Here is a 15,827-nt window from a genome sequence, read left to right as displayed (position 1 = left end):
GGAAAAATCCATTCCTGCCTGCTACAGCAGCTGTGCTCGCCCCTCATTAGCCTCAACACAACATGACCATCTCGTCTGCATTCACAGTAATGTCACGATTATCCGAGGCAATTGCTTGAAGGGGTGGTGTGGATAACAAAAACACGGATAGTGCAAAACGTGGAGATGCGGCTATAAAAACGGATTGATAGTTTAGCCCCGTAGAATGCGCGGGTGGAGATGAAGAAAACATCGTCTGGTTTTACTGCTGCGTAAAGTAATCGTTTTACTTGCCAACGAGTTCGTAGTCCCGTTGACGCTCCCTCGACGAGTAAGGAGCAGCGAACAGAACCGACACGCGCAACGATTTACTTTGCACAGCCAATCTGTAACCCGCGTATCGGTTAACCGTGCAATTAGCCGTGTCGTCAACGCGAGTCATTTTAAGCCGTGAATTCGACGCATCGCTGCGCCATGTAACAATTCCATCTCGCACCCGGACTGCCTGTGCACGCACGCTGGGAATCTCCACGAAAACCAAGGCCCCGTAAGGAATTCAAACAAGGACTTAAAATCATGGAGATATGATAAAGGAAATGTAACCTGTGCCAGAGGTTGCAACCAGGTACCCAATACCCGTACCCGGCCGGGTAAGGGTACCCGTTTGCGACCCTGGTACGGCCGGGTACGGGCACCCATTTGCGACCCTTATGCGGCCGGGTACGGAATCAAAACCCGTTTGCGACCTCTGACCTGTGCCCCCTGCTGCACACAGCAATTGCTGCCACCAAACATTTTCACAGGCACCAATAATGCCACCCAAACCCCCTCTGCGTGAACACTGGCTTTTCAAGCTGTGCGTTGTTCCCATTGGGGCGTGGGGAGGACGAGGAGGAACCAGGCACAGGGGAATCGCGAGTGGGGGATGTCCGTCTGGTCGCTGGGCAAGTTCCTGAAACAAAAAAAACGTACGCATCAAATCTGTAAGAAAAACCCCATCGCCAATGATCATAACAATAACTGTTGGGTCCTGATTAGGATGGAAACCGGTCCACAGTTCATGATCGCTGCATCAGTCACGTTTGGTGATCACATTTATCTTGATGGCTGATCAAAGACAGGACCACAATGCATTTCAGTAAATGCTGATGTTTTTTTTTGTATATGCACAGTGGCTGTGTGCGTTTTCCCCATTTTGTATTGTCTCAAAGACAAAGATCCCCCGTATAGCCTTTAACAGACTTGGGGCACGTGCTGTTAGCAAGCACTTATGAAACGACACATGAGGGGGTGGGTGGCCAACACCATGCCCGGCTGCCTTTGTCTCGCTCATGACGATGTTTACACAATGCAACTGGTATTCATTTGAGGCTGAGTCGACCTGGGGGAGGCCAGGCCAGGTTCAGATAATCATCACTAGTGTTGGCCGTGAACACGAATCGAACCCGGGTCGCCGGGTTTGTAGCATAGCGCGCGAACCGCTACACTCCCGCACCAATACCCACCATTCCCCAATAAGTGACGATGACATCACCACAGAGCCTGTGCCAGGCCAGGTGCGCTTTGAGGCCACTACCGCTCCACCCAGACACGCACAATTTTAATGATGAACTCTGCAAGTTAACTATGGTGAGATTGGCCCTGTCATGATAATGTGTAATTCCCACCGCTGGTTCAGTGGCATGAGTGAAGGGGGTTGGGGGTTGCTTTATACCAGTCACTGTGGGCCACTCCTGGGGCTCTGTTCATCTCCTTGTGGCGACTTGCCTGGCCTCTGCTGCACAAACACAGATACGTACGATTACACACACACACATGAGTATCGTATACAAGCAGCCCCGACTTACGAACCATCGTACTTATGAACCAGATTCTATGAAATAAGTTTTTTTTTACACGAACTGTCACTTGCAAATTGAACCGCATAACAATTTTTGTTCAGCTGAGATATCCTCCGCGAGATATCAAGAATCAGCCTCGTGCTGGGTGTGTGGGCATTTAAACAGAGCGCATTATTGTTGTGTCCCGACTTACGGCCACCGTTCGACTTACGAACGGATCTCTGGAACGAATTACGCTCGTCAGTCGTACGACTGCCCGTACTGTGTACAGGGTGTGGAAATGTCGACACTATTTCGTCAACGAAGTGATTGTGACGTCACATCGGCGGTTGTGCCAGACTAGGTGCCTTCCGACTCAAGAGAGCAGTGTCGGAATGTTCGCTCGCAGGTCACGGACGAGACGCCGTGGTGTTCAGAGTAACTTATTGTACCTTGAAGTAAGTAATATTTAAAAAAAAAATTAAACACGCTTTAATGAAATGTGCCCTAAGAGTAATGGAAGAACTCCACGACTCCAGGAAGTGGCCCCGAAGCTTGCCACAACGACAGGGACCGTGGCCAATTACAGCCAACGTTAGTTGAGCGTGCACAACAAAAGGGCTGGAAATTATACTGGTAGGAACCTCCAGGTTACACCAGCCCACAGGGGATTATTGTGTCCGTCCGTCGTGCAGGGAGGGGCTGGGTGGGGAGGGAGGGGCTCGGTGGGGAGTGTAGGGAGGGGCTGGGTGGGGAGTGTAGGGAGGGGCTGGGTGGGGAGGGGAGGGTGGGTAGGGGCTGGGTGGGAAGGGGCTGGGTGGGGAGGGGCTGGGTGGGGAGGGTGCGGCTGGGTGGGGCTGGGTGGGGAGGGGCTGGTCACCCCGTGGTGCCCTTATAAAACTCAACGTTTCACCTACTCACGCCGGCTTGTGCCCGCCCTCACAGTCGGGCATATTTGCGGAATACACCACGCCGCCGTTGACCCTGCAGGCCATTGACCGAGCAACCCGACGTTCCTACCAGCTCCCTCCGCAGGAGGAATGTGTTTCAGGTCGGCACGAGAGGGTGGGTCAACAAGGCCACGTGCCCGGTCGCCTTCGTGACATGTACACACCGCACCGGGAACTAAATCAAGGTTGGGGAGGCCCTCGTCAGCCTCAGATATTCGTCGCCGGTGATTGTAGCGCAAGTGCGCTCACCACGACACTACGGCTCCCCCCACATGCGTGCAGACACATACACACACAACAATTGTACGAAACTATATTGTTTTACTTTACCAGAAGCAACCAGGCCACGCATGATAGCTCCACGAAGTGGCTTATCGTGTGGACATTTCGAGCAGCCAAATACTTTAAAACGCGTGTTGATGTTGATTCTAAACGTGGAGGGGAAAACCCGGAGGACCCGGTGAGAAAACTCCACGCGACCACGGGGAGAGAGAGAGACACGCAAACTCCAAATATGCATCAGTAGGCGTCAGGGTCGGGATCTAACCCACGACCTCCTGTGCACCAGGCGAGGTAGTTAACATCTCCTAGCCACCTTGATGATGATGATGAGACACGCAAACTCCAAATACACAGCAGCAGGCGTCAGGGTCGGGATCTAACCCACGACCTCCTGTAGACCAGGCGAGGTAGTTAACATCTCCTAGCCACAGTGACGCCCCTGTACAACAACAACACGTTACAACACACACGGCAACAGGTACCTGCTGCTGCTCCTGCTGCTGTTGCTGCTGTTGCCCACCGCCCAAGGCTGCTGCCCTGACCGCGTCCCGGATCGCGTCCTGGGCTCGCGTGATGGAGGCCACGGTGAGCTGCGCGGCGCGCCGCATGAGCCGCGTCTCCGAGAGCCTCTCGATGAGCTGCTGCGAGTTGAGAAGCCTCGCCAACAACGAGCGCAGCACCATGGCCTCCTCCTCCTCCTTACACCAACACCCAACACCACACACACTAACCCTCACGCGTGACAACCACTGCCGCTGACAACATCGCTCGCTCGCTCGCTCGCAACTCGCCACCGCTGCTGATGTGTTGGAGGTTGTTGGAGGAAGTGAGCTTGCGACTGTGGCTAACAGGCGGGTGTGCGTGCCGTTGTTGTTGTTTTGTGTTGATGTTGGCGGTCTTGTTGGCGTTTGTAGTTGTTGATTGTGGTGTTGTTGATTGTGGTTGTTGTTGTGGTGTTGATTGTGGTTGTTGTTGATTGTGGTGTTGTTGGCGTTTGTGGTTGATTGTGGTGTTGTGGATTGTGGTGTTGTTGATTGTGGTTGTTGTTGATTGTGGTGCTGGGTGTTGTTGCGACCGTGGCGTGCGCGGCTGTTGCCGGGGCTGCTGTGGCGGCGGTCTTTGCGAGCGTCGTTCCTGTGGTTGTTGATTGGCGGTGGTGGTGGTGTTTCTGTTGTTGTGGTTGCTGTTTGTATCGCTGGGTGGTGGTGGTGGTTGTAGTTGTTGTTGGGCAAGTTGCTCTTGGGTGACCCTCAGTTGCAGCACGTGGTCTAAAGACGCATCGAATCGCCCGACAAATCGCGCGAATCGATTCCGGAATAGATCAATGCAACTTTACGGTACCGGACTTCGCTGCGCCTCGTTGAGTCTAAGATCGGTGCGCGGGTCTTGTGGGGATGTTGGGATCTATGAGGATCGTAAAGATTCTAGGCACGCAAAGATCGGATTAATGGACAACGCCGGTAGGAATCGATTTGGTGAGATTGTACCGACGCGTGCGATTCTTGAATCGATTCACTTCTCCGCCCCCACCACGTGCGCGCGCCACCGGGGGGTGGGGGTGGGGGTGAACGCGTCACAACCGGAAGTTGGTGCCGCTCGCTTTCGCCGTCCGGGGGCGGAAACGGCGCGCTCGAGGGCGGAACCGAAAGTGGGCGAGAGTTGAGTCTCTCTGAAGGGTCCGGGTGGGAAAAAACGGTGTTGCGGCTGTCCGCTAATAAACATTCCGACTTGTTGACTTGAAGCTTTCGTGACTTTACCGAAAGAGCCAGAGAATATTCCGACTTCTATTACAGGACCTCATCACTCGGCATTACTAATTCGAGTGATTTTAGTGGTAGCATTGTCCAGTTAATACGTTTGCAAATGATGATGATAAGCATCGGTTCTAGATTTGAAGCTTTCGTGACTGCAAGGATTCATATTCTTAGGTTTTTTTCTGTAAAACCTAAGAATATGATAAGCATCGGTTCACTGGGGCCGTCCATAAATGACGTCACGGGGGGGGGGTGAGAAATGTGACGTCACAGCAAAATGCGCAACTTTAATTAAATATAGACAACACGTTCTACTTAAATAGACTTTTAATAAATGTTTTCTCCTACAACATCAGAATGCAGCGCCACATTAAATACGCACTACAATAACAATTGTTTAAAGCGATTTGAAGCATGTTTTATTTTGGGAGGGGGGGGGTAGTAGAGCTTTGTGACGTCATATTTGAGGGGGGGTCTGACTTTTTTGTGACGCCGTGTGACGAGGGGGGGGGGGGGGGGAATCAAAAATCGTCCAAAATCGCGTGACGTCATTTATGGACGGCCCCACTAATACACTCAGTTGTACACTCACCACTACATACCTGTCAACCCCTTATCAGTGCCTACCATATTACAGACCAATTCAGACTTTACTGGTCACCCGTGCCCTTATAAATCTCAACGTTTATCCTACAAAGTCCCATCGCAAGCGAGAAACACATACAAATAGACAAAAACATGTATTTTGCCCATATTGAAACGGCTGTACGTTGTATGGACCTGAAAACTACATTTATCTGTACAAGAATACGGGGTTATAATCCGTTTATCCTCAGTTTACCACGTAGGTTTTCGCGACCAATATCATCCATAATAGAGGTTACACGATGTTTATCAGATATCCATGTCACAGCGCTAAGTTTGAATGCCACGTGCCGGCCGGCTTTTAATTTTCCCGCCATTTCATCTTCCCCCGCCCACGTGACCCCCCCAACGCCCCTCCCCCCGGCCCCCGCGGTGACGTCACGACACGAGGGGAGGTTCGTCTTGGTCGGAGGAGCGCGATTGTGAAGGTTTTTAAACAGAGACAAACATCATTCTTGTTGTTAAATACAAAGGTATCGCACGTACAAGACGAAATACGCCACGCGACACATTTTTTTAAAACTTTGTGTCAAAAGTTTGATGAGATTCGTGTAAAAACGCGGTGCTTTTTGCGTTAAGGGTTCAATCGGCGTTTCATGAATTAATCATAAACACAAATAAACTTAAATATAGGACATAATTTTTGTTTAGATTGATCGATTAATGCCTTCAGTGTTTGTTTATAACGCGTGGTTGTGCCGGGCAGTCAACAGCATTACAAATTTAGTGTTTTTTTAAAAAAATGTCTGAGGTAATTTTGAACAAATTCGTCAATAAAATGACATTAAAATAGAGGAAATGTGTTCACGGGATAATTTTGTATCTCATGATGGGAAAGTTTGTCTTGGGAAATATATTGTAGCAGTGATAATTGGTTCTTTACCCTTCTATCTGGCAACAAAACTGACACCTTTTTACAAGGAGTCATGTTTGCATAGACCACAATACCTGCAGTCATAAATACAAACAAAAGACATAACTCTGATAATGTGCACTATCAGAGTTATGTCTTTTGTTTGTATTTATGACTGCAGGTATTGTGGTCTATGCAAACATGACTCCTTGTAAAAAGGTGTCAGTTTTGTTGCCAGATAGAAGGGTAAAGAACCAATTATCATATTTTTACTGGCAAATGAGGTCCCCATAATATTGTAGCAGTGTTTTTGTTTGTGAAGGGCAGAGGAAATGCTGGATTGCATTACACTATTCATTCTTATGCATCAACAGTGGCGGCTCCTGCAAAATCTCTCAGGGGGGGCAAATGTCTGGATGATTGATAAGGATAAGGTCCACCCATGCAATGAATAAATTAACAGCTTAAGCATGTAAAGGCAACTTCACTTCTTTAATATTAATGAAAAATAAAGTGACTCTTACAATACATCTTGTTTGTTTATATACTCACTATTAAAACAAACCACTCAAGTTTATTTTATTAAAGATTCCACTAGGTGGCGATACATTATATTGTTGGATGAAACGTGCTTACGTATGATGACGTTAGCACGTATGATGACGTAAGCACGTTAGTGCTTGCCCTCCCGGTAGCCATAGAGAATGCATTGGAGCGCCCGCGTTCGAAAAAAAACATCTTTGAATGTAAGTCTATGGGAACACTCGGGGCGATTCTCAGCCGGAGCGAAATCGCCCAAAAAGAGGCGGTACTCCACAGAACGTGAAATGACGCTGATTGGACTATATCCAGAGGCACAGTGACGGCTAGCGTGACTCTGTGGTTGAATGACATTGGTGGTGCGTCGCCCAATCGCCCTAATGAAGAAACCGCCCCTGTGCATCAAGATTATAAGAACATATTTGTTTACAATCTACGTGTTTTTATTTATGTATGTACACTTTACAACGTACGTTTAAATCTAGACGCTATTTTACACCACAATTGGACTTGAGGGCGCTGTGAGAAATACTTTAAAGTAATTTTTTTTGTTAAATTAAAACCCTTTGGGTATATTTCATAAATACTGACTTTTGTTTTGTTGATACAGTGTAAACATTTTGAAATAACTAGTCCAATGGATGCAACTCCTGATTCACGTCCACTGGGCTATCCATGGGAACGTGGAATTTCCACCACCACTGGCCCTTTGAACTTGAGGGCCGCGGTGAGAAATACTTTGAAGTTTAAATTTTCTTGTTAAATTAAAACCCTTTGGGAATATTTCATAAACACTGTGTTTTGTTTTGTTAATGGCGCACAATTAGAAATGAGAGCACCAAAAAACGACCAAATGTATAAAGAATTTTAAATTCGATTTAAGGCTTTCTGCTGCTGCAGCTCCTTACTATTAAAATTTCCCTCCCCTTATTACTGCTAATCCTACTTCCTCCCTTTATTACTGCTAATCCTACATAATACACGAGTATAATATGACTTTGAGACCCCCCCCACCACCTACACATTCCACAAGTAGTGACTAATCCCATATCTGCATTTGCCATAAATATTCTAAATTCCTCTGTTGATATGTAAATTCCTTTATCAAGGCGCTTTCCTCCTCTAACCAAGCTTAAATATACGCTGCCAAGATTGGTGGTGTTCATTCGGATGCTGTCTTTCCGACAGCCCTGTTCTTCACCCGAGGACGGCTGCTTACGTTGTGGCCGAAACGTCGTGAGAATTGTATTTTATTATGTTGTATTTTTATTATTTTATTATTTCCCTTCTACGTGACTTTACCGAAAGAACCAAGAAGAGTATTTTTAATGTTAGTCCTAAGACGATGCTGTACGTTAATGGACATTTTCTTCCACAGGAGACATGGATTCAAGGGTAGCTGATATAAAAGGTAAACCAACGTTGTGCACGTTCACAATGACCTTCGTATGTGCTGGGTTGTTCAAAGATTTAAGAGGCCACAAAAAGGAATGTGTGTGGGAAATACTTAATGCAATTGACTCGTACAAGATGTATGGTGTCAGTAGGGTAGTTCGTAGGGTAAGGTAAACTACAAACGTCATTGTGCGACCTATGATTTTGACCTATAATTTTTTTCATGAAAAGTAAAACAGTTTTCTGATACATTTATGCTCATAAACGCACTCTGATTTGCATTGAGGGTTGAACATCAAAGTTCCCATAATGTGGTAAAGTCTCAGTCTCAATCAGTGGTGAAGGGTGGCTGGCATGAGCCCTGGTGCAAGGAATTAAATGAGACCCTCTGTCCACATTCCCCCTCCCTCTCTTTGTAACCCAGTGGCCTTGGCCACTCCAGCCCTTGGGTTCCTGGGTGCACTTGCACGGCCTGCACACTTGCTTGTCAAACGTTTATTTACCCAGATGAACGCTTGTAATGGATACGCATTTTTGCAATGTTTAACACGTCGGCTTTCGCGAACAATTTCATCCACAATAGAGGTCATGTGAACAAAACTTGCCAATTCGTTTTTAGTTCAGTACACCAGTGTGTTGGAGGGTAAACCCACAACATTTACAATGGTAAATGTTTATGGGTTTATAATGGTAATGTTGTGGGTTTACTTTCCAACAAACCGGTGTGCTGAACTTGTAACGAATTGGCACTTTTTGTTTATGTGACAACTCTTATTAATTGGCTGTGTCGGATGGTGGTGGGTTTAATGACACATTTACATTTACGCGATCGAACCCAAAAACCTCATTGATAATATTGATCGTGAAAGCCGACGTGTTAAACATTGCATCTCTAATTAACTGACTGGATTTGTACGTACGGGTGGTTACAGACCTGATTTCCAGATTGACTGGCACTGAGAGCGCAGACAAAGATATGATCACATGCAGACTCCTCAGCATGGTAGAGACTCTCTCCAGGGCCGAAACCAAGCTGGACAATGCCGACGAGGTAGTGGCTTGGCTCATTTCATCCTTTCACCTCGTTTGTAATCGTGTCTGGCCTCAGTACAGTACCATTTTGTAGAGAATCAAACGGCAGTTCTGTTGAATGCCTTAGATACATGGACATTTCACAATTGACTCAAGGCTGTAAAGAAGCATTTAATGCTTCCCCTTGCTAATCTAGAGATGAGCTGTCGATGATGAGGATAGTAATGGTATAGTTGGAGGTATAGATAGAGATGATGTAGTTGGAGGCATATATTAATGGTGGTTGAGATGATACTTTATTGAAGACGGTAATATTATTTCGTATGGCTGATGTAGATGCAGAGCAACGACTACAATGTCACATTCAGGTGATTAAGCCCAAATAACCACGTCAGGAGTAGCTGAGTGTATCGCTGTGAAGTCTCCTACGTATTTGTAGATCGGGAATTGGGTCGTTTATGTTGTACGGTCTGTTTTGAATGACCACAGTCGCACACTGGAGAGTTTTAAATTTTACATTTGTGCATCAGGTACCCGCATCTGCCATGGTTTGTACAGTAGATGCGGTTTAGGGTGGACCATGAGCTTCGTAGAAGATCACACTCGGAGATCTTCTTCGTTGGGTTTTTCACAAGGTGTTTGTTTGTGAGTTCTGTAATGATGTAGGTGGAGTCAAGTGCAGTGCAGCTGTGGAACTGGGTGGTGGCCAAGAAGATGGGAAATCAGATCTCGGAGGAATGCAATGCAAAACGTGAACCCCCTGCACATCCCATTGTTTTAATAAAACATGTCTAATCGGCCATATTTCTGAGGTTAAAGAGAGACAAAACAATAGAGATCATGAGAGACCTGGAGATAAGAGCAATTTAGCAGTCACATGTACATACGGTATAACATCACAATGCCAAACTATGTTATAGCGTCTACATGTCATGTGCCTTGCCGGCATACACCAGTAGTATGTGGTCTGCTGGAATATACAGTTGAAAGGCCTTACAGTAACACGTCCTTCATACATTACACCGCACTCAACTGCCACACATTCAAATCCACCTGTGAAGGGAATGGTTGTGTTTGCGAATTCTTGTTGTGTCTCTAACATCAGCCTCTTCCCTCCCATTGTCTCTGTCCTGTGAGTTCGGCACTCGGCCTGCAAGCTCCTTTGCCTCATTGAGACGTCCACCCTAAGCCCCACCACCATCCAGCGTCAAATTCTGGTGAGAGGAGGAGGGCTGGTGGTGGTTGTAGCGAGGTTCCTGTGCATTTGCTTAGTCTCGTACAGTATGGAACAATCTGCTATGTATGGTGGAGATACCCTTCCAAGCACTATGAGATCAGAGTATTTTCTGGATGTGAAACAGATGGCTATGAAGACCTGCTCACAGTTGGATGGACTGCAAGAAATTCAACCTTTGTGAGGAGTTTCTGGATGGCGCCGAGAACGTAGGTTTGCACCCCTAAAGAAAAAGTGGAGAGGTCCATATGCCAACGACATTGTCAGTAGATGTGGGTGAAGCCAATGCTTAATCAGTGGTGTCAGTCTCCCTACTAGCAACAGCTTTTATCCTAGGGTCGTATGTACATGCGTGCATAGTGTGGAGCGGTGGTACAGTGGTTAGCGCACTGCGCTAAGAACCCGGAAACCCGAGTTTTATTCCTGTTCACAGACCACACCAGTGATGATTATCTGAACCGGTCCTGGAATCTTCTCCTGTCTTGGCTCAGCCTCAAATGAGTACTTGGTGCGATGTGTAAACATCGCCACTGGGGAGACAAAGGCGCCTGTGTGTGGTGCTGACTACACCACCCCTTCGTGATCCATGCCAACCTTAATAGATATGCGTTAACAGCGCCTGCAGCAAAAGTATCTGTAGGATATATTGGTGATCTTGGTCTTAATGTACGTATCGTGTGTGCTTGTGCCTGTGTAGTGTCATAGGTCTCTTCTTCCTTCTACTCGAGGCTTTGTGTGTGTGTGTGTGCGGGTGGCGAGAGTCACCCGCGCGCACACTCAGTCGGAGACGAGGTAGTCGCAGGCGGCACCGTCCTTCCCTTTTATTGTGTTCACGCCACCAACTCCGGCCCCCTCTCTCACGACCACGCTGCCGTACGACCCGGCCCAGACACGACCCTGTCCGTGTTGCAGTGACGGCGTCGACCAAGACAGCCAACTGCTGTCCGGATGCGCAATGATCGGCGAAGGTGGCAGCGACGAAAGTGGCGACAGCGACAAGTTCACTCCCAGAACCGGCAGCTCGGAGCTCACGCTCTCCGCTGCTTATATTCCCCTTGGCCTCTCTTCTCGAACTCACCAGAGGGTTCCAGGGGCTTCTCCACGAGGTCTACCGTGACCCTTGCCCCAGTTCCTCCGCCCTTCTGGCACACCCTTGTATATTCTGAACGGCATGTGCGCTAAGTGTCCACCTGAAGTTGCAGCTACTGTAAAACAGTCAGTGCTGTGTCACTACACATGCGTGCATTTATATGTGTGTGTGAACCCACAGAACGTTGGTCACCTGATGAAAGCAAATGGCGGGCTGCCGACAGACAGCCCTGAGCGGGTGGATGTGCAGATACACCTGTTCAAGGTCCACTGCCTGCAGGCCGAGCTAGTCAGTTGTGTTCAACCACGACACCGTTACTCAAGCCTGCCACACTCACGCTCACTCTGACAGGGGAGCAAACATTTGGAATGCAATGATTCACCACTTTCAATCATTACACGATTTCATAAAATTACACAACTTGCAATTGTGGTTCGATTAAATAATCAATTATTTTTCTGTTTCGTTTGTATTACCTTATTTGAGTTATCAACATTGCATGTTCTACCTCATCCATTCTCGGTTGTTTATTGCATTTGGCATAGAAGTAGTGTAACAGCATTTAATTATCATTAATATTACGCATATGTTTTTGTTAATTGATGATTGATACGTGTTTTTTTTCTTTACTGTTGCCCGGTGCGAGTAGGCAGTGAACCGGGGCCGGCACGAGAAAGGCAGTGCTCTCTTCTTCAGGTGTAGGGACATGCTCCTGAGCCTTCCCCAAGAGGTACCATGTCTGCAATGGAGCTTATCCTGGGAATGCCAATTGGTTTGCTGATCAAGCTGTGCAGCAGAGATTGAGTGTTTTTTCTTCACATGATATGTATCCTTCATTTCTTTCTCACTCATATATGCACATAAACACACCTGCACTCATACACACACACCTACACATATGTACACACAAATAACCACACGTACATCTACGCACACATACACCTACACAAATGAATACACATGCACACACACAGACGGTGTATCTGTCCATGTTGTGCTACAACTTTGGGATTGAGACATACGAGCAGAAACAATTTGAAGAATGCATCTTCTGGCTCAGGTAAGCTTTCTGCAAAATGTGGTGATGATGATGATGTTTGAAGGGGTAAGTGCCTCAGGGAACTAAGACTATGTCACTAGACTTGACAATGTCTTGGTTTGAATTTTAGGTTTCAGTCGAACATGATTAGACCGAGTTCTCACGTGTAGCGAGTAGTAGGTCTTAGACTGGTCACCAATGAGCCCATCATTTGAAATTTGGTATTTCACTCAATGCATCTTCTTCCAGCTCAAATAATAAAAATGTGATTAATAATCTTGCAGGGCATATGAAAGGTGTGCCCCTTTTATTCTCAGTGACGTAACATGTTTTTATTATATATTTGTTATATTCACTAAAGCAGAAACTTTATCGCAAAAAATAGCAATTGAATGTTGTTGCCCTGCTATTTTGTGCAGGAGGTGAGGGTTATTATCTTTATAATTTTGCAGACAAAGTTATGACATTGGCAAGATGAACAGCAAGTACAGTGCCAGCTCTACTCACCAGGTGATTTGTGCTCACACACAAACCCGTGTTTATTTAAAATCTCAGTTTGTCTCCCTGCTCAAATGAGCATGTATATGTAGTCATTTTGTCAATCCACTGCTGGATGAGGGCCACCCAACACCGTGCGGGTTTTGGGGGGTAGTTGACCATACTTCACCACACTAGTAGTGTGGGTTGGCATGGGAGCACAATTATAGTAGAATTATTAATATTGCAACTGGCTTTTGCTGCCCATAACATAGCCCCATAGCCTATAAAAACGTGTTTGGCCATGCTTATCACCTGTCCAAGCAATATCCAAGCTGTAAACTGATTAGCTTAACAAATCAGACAAGTTCTGGCGCATTCTGGTTATTTGCTCATAGGGCACTGGACTATTGCTTGTTTTTAATCAAATGTCATTTATTGATTTGCCAACTGACTGAACATGGATATCTGTGCTCAGGCCAAGTCACTGCGGTTGCTGGCCAAGGTTTATATGGACTGGGATGTGATAAAGTACTCAGAGAAGGCCCTACATGCTCTGGAGATAGCCACCACTGTGAGTGCATGCTGACATGGTTGGGAAGGCAAGAGTAACACGCTACATTTTTTAAATCCTTTATATTAAGTTCCCTTGCTTGCGCGCTTACGACCGTGCAAATCTTTCGGTCGTTTTTTAACCCACTTCCCGTGATCCAATCGAGCTGACATTTTGCACACAGACTCGTTGTGCGTGACAATTTATTTTCGTGAAATTTTTTTCCCAAAATTTTCAACATTTTAGGAAAAAAAAATTATATTTAATTACCAATTGCTTAATGGTGGCAGCCATCTCAAGCCAGAGGACGAGAGGACTCTAGCCGCCACGCATATAAAGGATTTATAGTGAAAAACTTTGTTTTTACGGGTTAATTTTTTTATTGGTGATGGATCATGGATGCAGATATTACAGAGCTACCACTGAGATCCCTTGAAGGAACCCCTGGTCCACACAGTCCGGGGGGGGGCAGCACATTACCACCCACTTACTACCGAGAGTAAAGTTTATCGCATGACAACCAAACTGATATTTAACGTTTTGAGAACTGGAATTTTAAGTGAAAAACTAAATATGTGATGCATGTTTTACGCAGCCATTTGTAACTTTTTTAAATCGTGGGCGATGATGTTTTATGTGGGCAGGAAGAACCACACTCGGAGGGTCAGCTCTTAAAAGTGAAGATTCTGACTCAATGCAAAGCATCAGAGACCGCCATTCTCGAAGGTGATTGTATCTGCATTCATAATGTGCATCTCATTTATAATACATATCTGGTCATTGGTAGAAAAAATTATTCTAAATCCAGCATGCTCTAAGTGCTCCAAATTGTCCAAAATTATTTTCATGAACAATTTATAGTCATTGGAAAATAGGCTAAATGGTCTGTGTTTTAATATAAATGTTGTCAGCATTTTGTAATGGAATAATAATAGAGCCATAATTCCATGATAGAGTTATTTCAATTACGCCTAAACTCTTAGGAAATAGGTTAGCAAATTTTGATCCAACAGCTGGTCCCACTAAATTGACTGTTGACAGTCATTCCCTCTGGTCCGAGAGCCTTCACATTTTACATTCTGCAAACTGCAGTGCTTCTTCAAGCTTGACATCTGGAACCTTCTTATCTTCCTTCATCTGCAAAAAAAAAGTACAGTAAATTTGGCTGTGACGATCCCACCTGAAGACGGAGACTTGTGTTGCCTCTGAAGCGTCGTAATTTAATTTAGTTATTTTCATTTATTATTATTTTATTTTATATTTTTTACCTACATGACTTTACCGAAAAAACCTAAGAGTATGAATCCTTGCAGTCACGAAAGCTTCAAATCAAGAATTAAATATTTTTTGTTATAGAAATCAGCATATAATTTCTCCACAAGTATCATGGTAATGTTTTTATTTTGTTTTATGGATTCCATCTTGTTCCCTAAGAGCTAATATTCCTGATTTATCCATCATAAACCGCATTTTTCTGCTTCATGTCCACATTGCTTTTTTATGACATGTTCCATCATTTTTGTGTTGTGCTCTCAAAATGTTTTGTCGCGTTTTTTTCGTAGTTCATTATATATTATCTCGTTAGAAAATTTCATCAATTTTTAGCCCTTCGTTTTTCTTCAAGACACTTTTATGCTTTCAGATAGTTTGCTCTCTGTTTTATTTTTAACTATGCTCCCACTTCAGGTGCACCTGCCATTGCAGTGGTAGTTTTCTTGTTATTGAAACCATTAATTTAGGTACGGTATTGCATTAACTGTATGTCAGCGGCTTGAATAAGGCACATTGGAACAGCTGGTCATTGTGCTGTTGGTGGTGCTGGTGATGTTTTAACAGCTGTGGAAGACCTGTTTAAGCAGGATAAACCGGTAACGCATGCACTGACTGCCTTGAGAAGTCTCCTGCACGACAACAGGTACTTGCAGGCATCATTAATATATCATGAGAATCATCATTACGGATGCAACGATTCATCAGTTCTTACACCCCTCGTGTTCATCAATGCTTTGAATGATATTGAGCGACAGGAAGAGGAATGCTTTGATCAAAGAATAAACACAACGTAAAGATATGATATTGAATTATGAATGTAAATGGGCTTAGACAGGGCATGTTGCTTGAAGGGATTATGGCTAGTGATCAAGACTGACGATGTGCCTGGACAGGTTTATTTAAATGTAAACC

General features: G+C 45.5%; 1 protein-coding gene across 1 annotated transcript in view; it reads left to right on the top strand.

Annotated features, from left to right (window-relative positions):
• Window positions 1–5,809: 5,809 nt before the first annotated feature.
• The window catches only part of TEX11 (testis expressed 11), a 30,936-nt gene continuing 20,918 nt past the window's right edge, over window positions 5,810–15,827 (top strand). Inside the window, 14 exon segments of the mRNA XM_061549038.1 lie at window positions 5,810–5,903; window positions 8,202–8,234; window positions 9,151–9,269; window positions 9,917–10,001; window positions 10,388–10,467; window positions 10,612–10,626; window positions 10,628–10,693; window positions 11,755–11,862; window positions 12,224–12,304; window positions 12,549–12,634; window positions 13,066–13,123; window positions 13,569–13,664; window positions 14,288–14,369; window positions 15,480–15,558. Coding sequence (XP_061405022.1) covers window positions 8,207–8,234; window positions 9,151–9,269; window positions 9,917–10,001; window positions 10,388–10,467; window positions 10,612–10,626; window positions 10,628–10,693; window positions 11,755–11,862; window positions 12,224–12,304; window positions 12,549–12,634; window positions 13,066–13,123; window positions 13,569–13,664; window positions 14,288–14,369; window positions 15,480–15,558 — 983 coding nt within the window. The 5' untranslated portion in view covers window positions 5,810–5,903; window positions 8,202–8,206.

Source organism: Lethenteron reissneri, chromosome 2 (assembly GCF_015708825.2).
Source record: "Lethenteron reissneri isolate LAM-NWPU_2019-01 chromosome 2, ASM1570882v1, whole genome shotgun sequence".
In the NCBI taxonomy this organism is placed as follows: domain Eukaryota; kingdom Metazoa; phylum Chordata; class Hyperoartia; order Petromyzontiformes; family Petromyzontidae; genus Lethenteron; species Lethenteron reissneri.
Note: the sequence above shows the minus strand (reverse complement) of the source record. Positions and strands in the feature narration are given on the sequence as shown.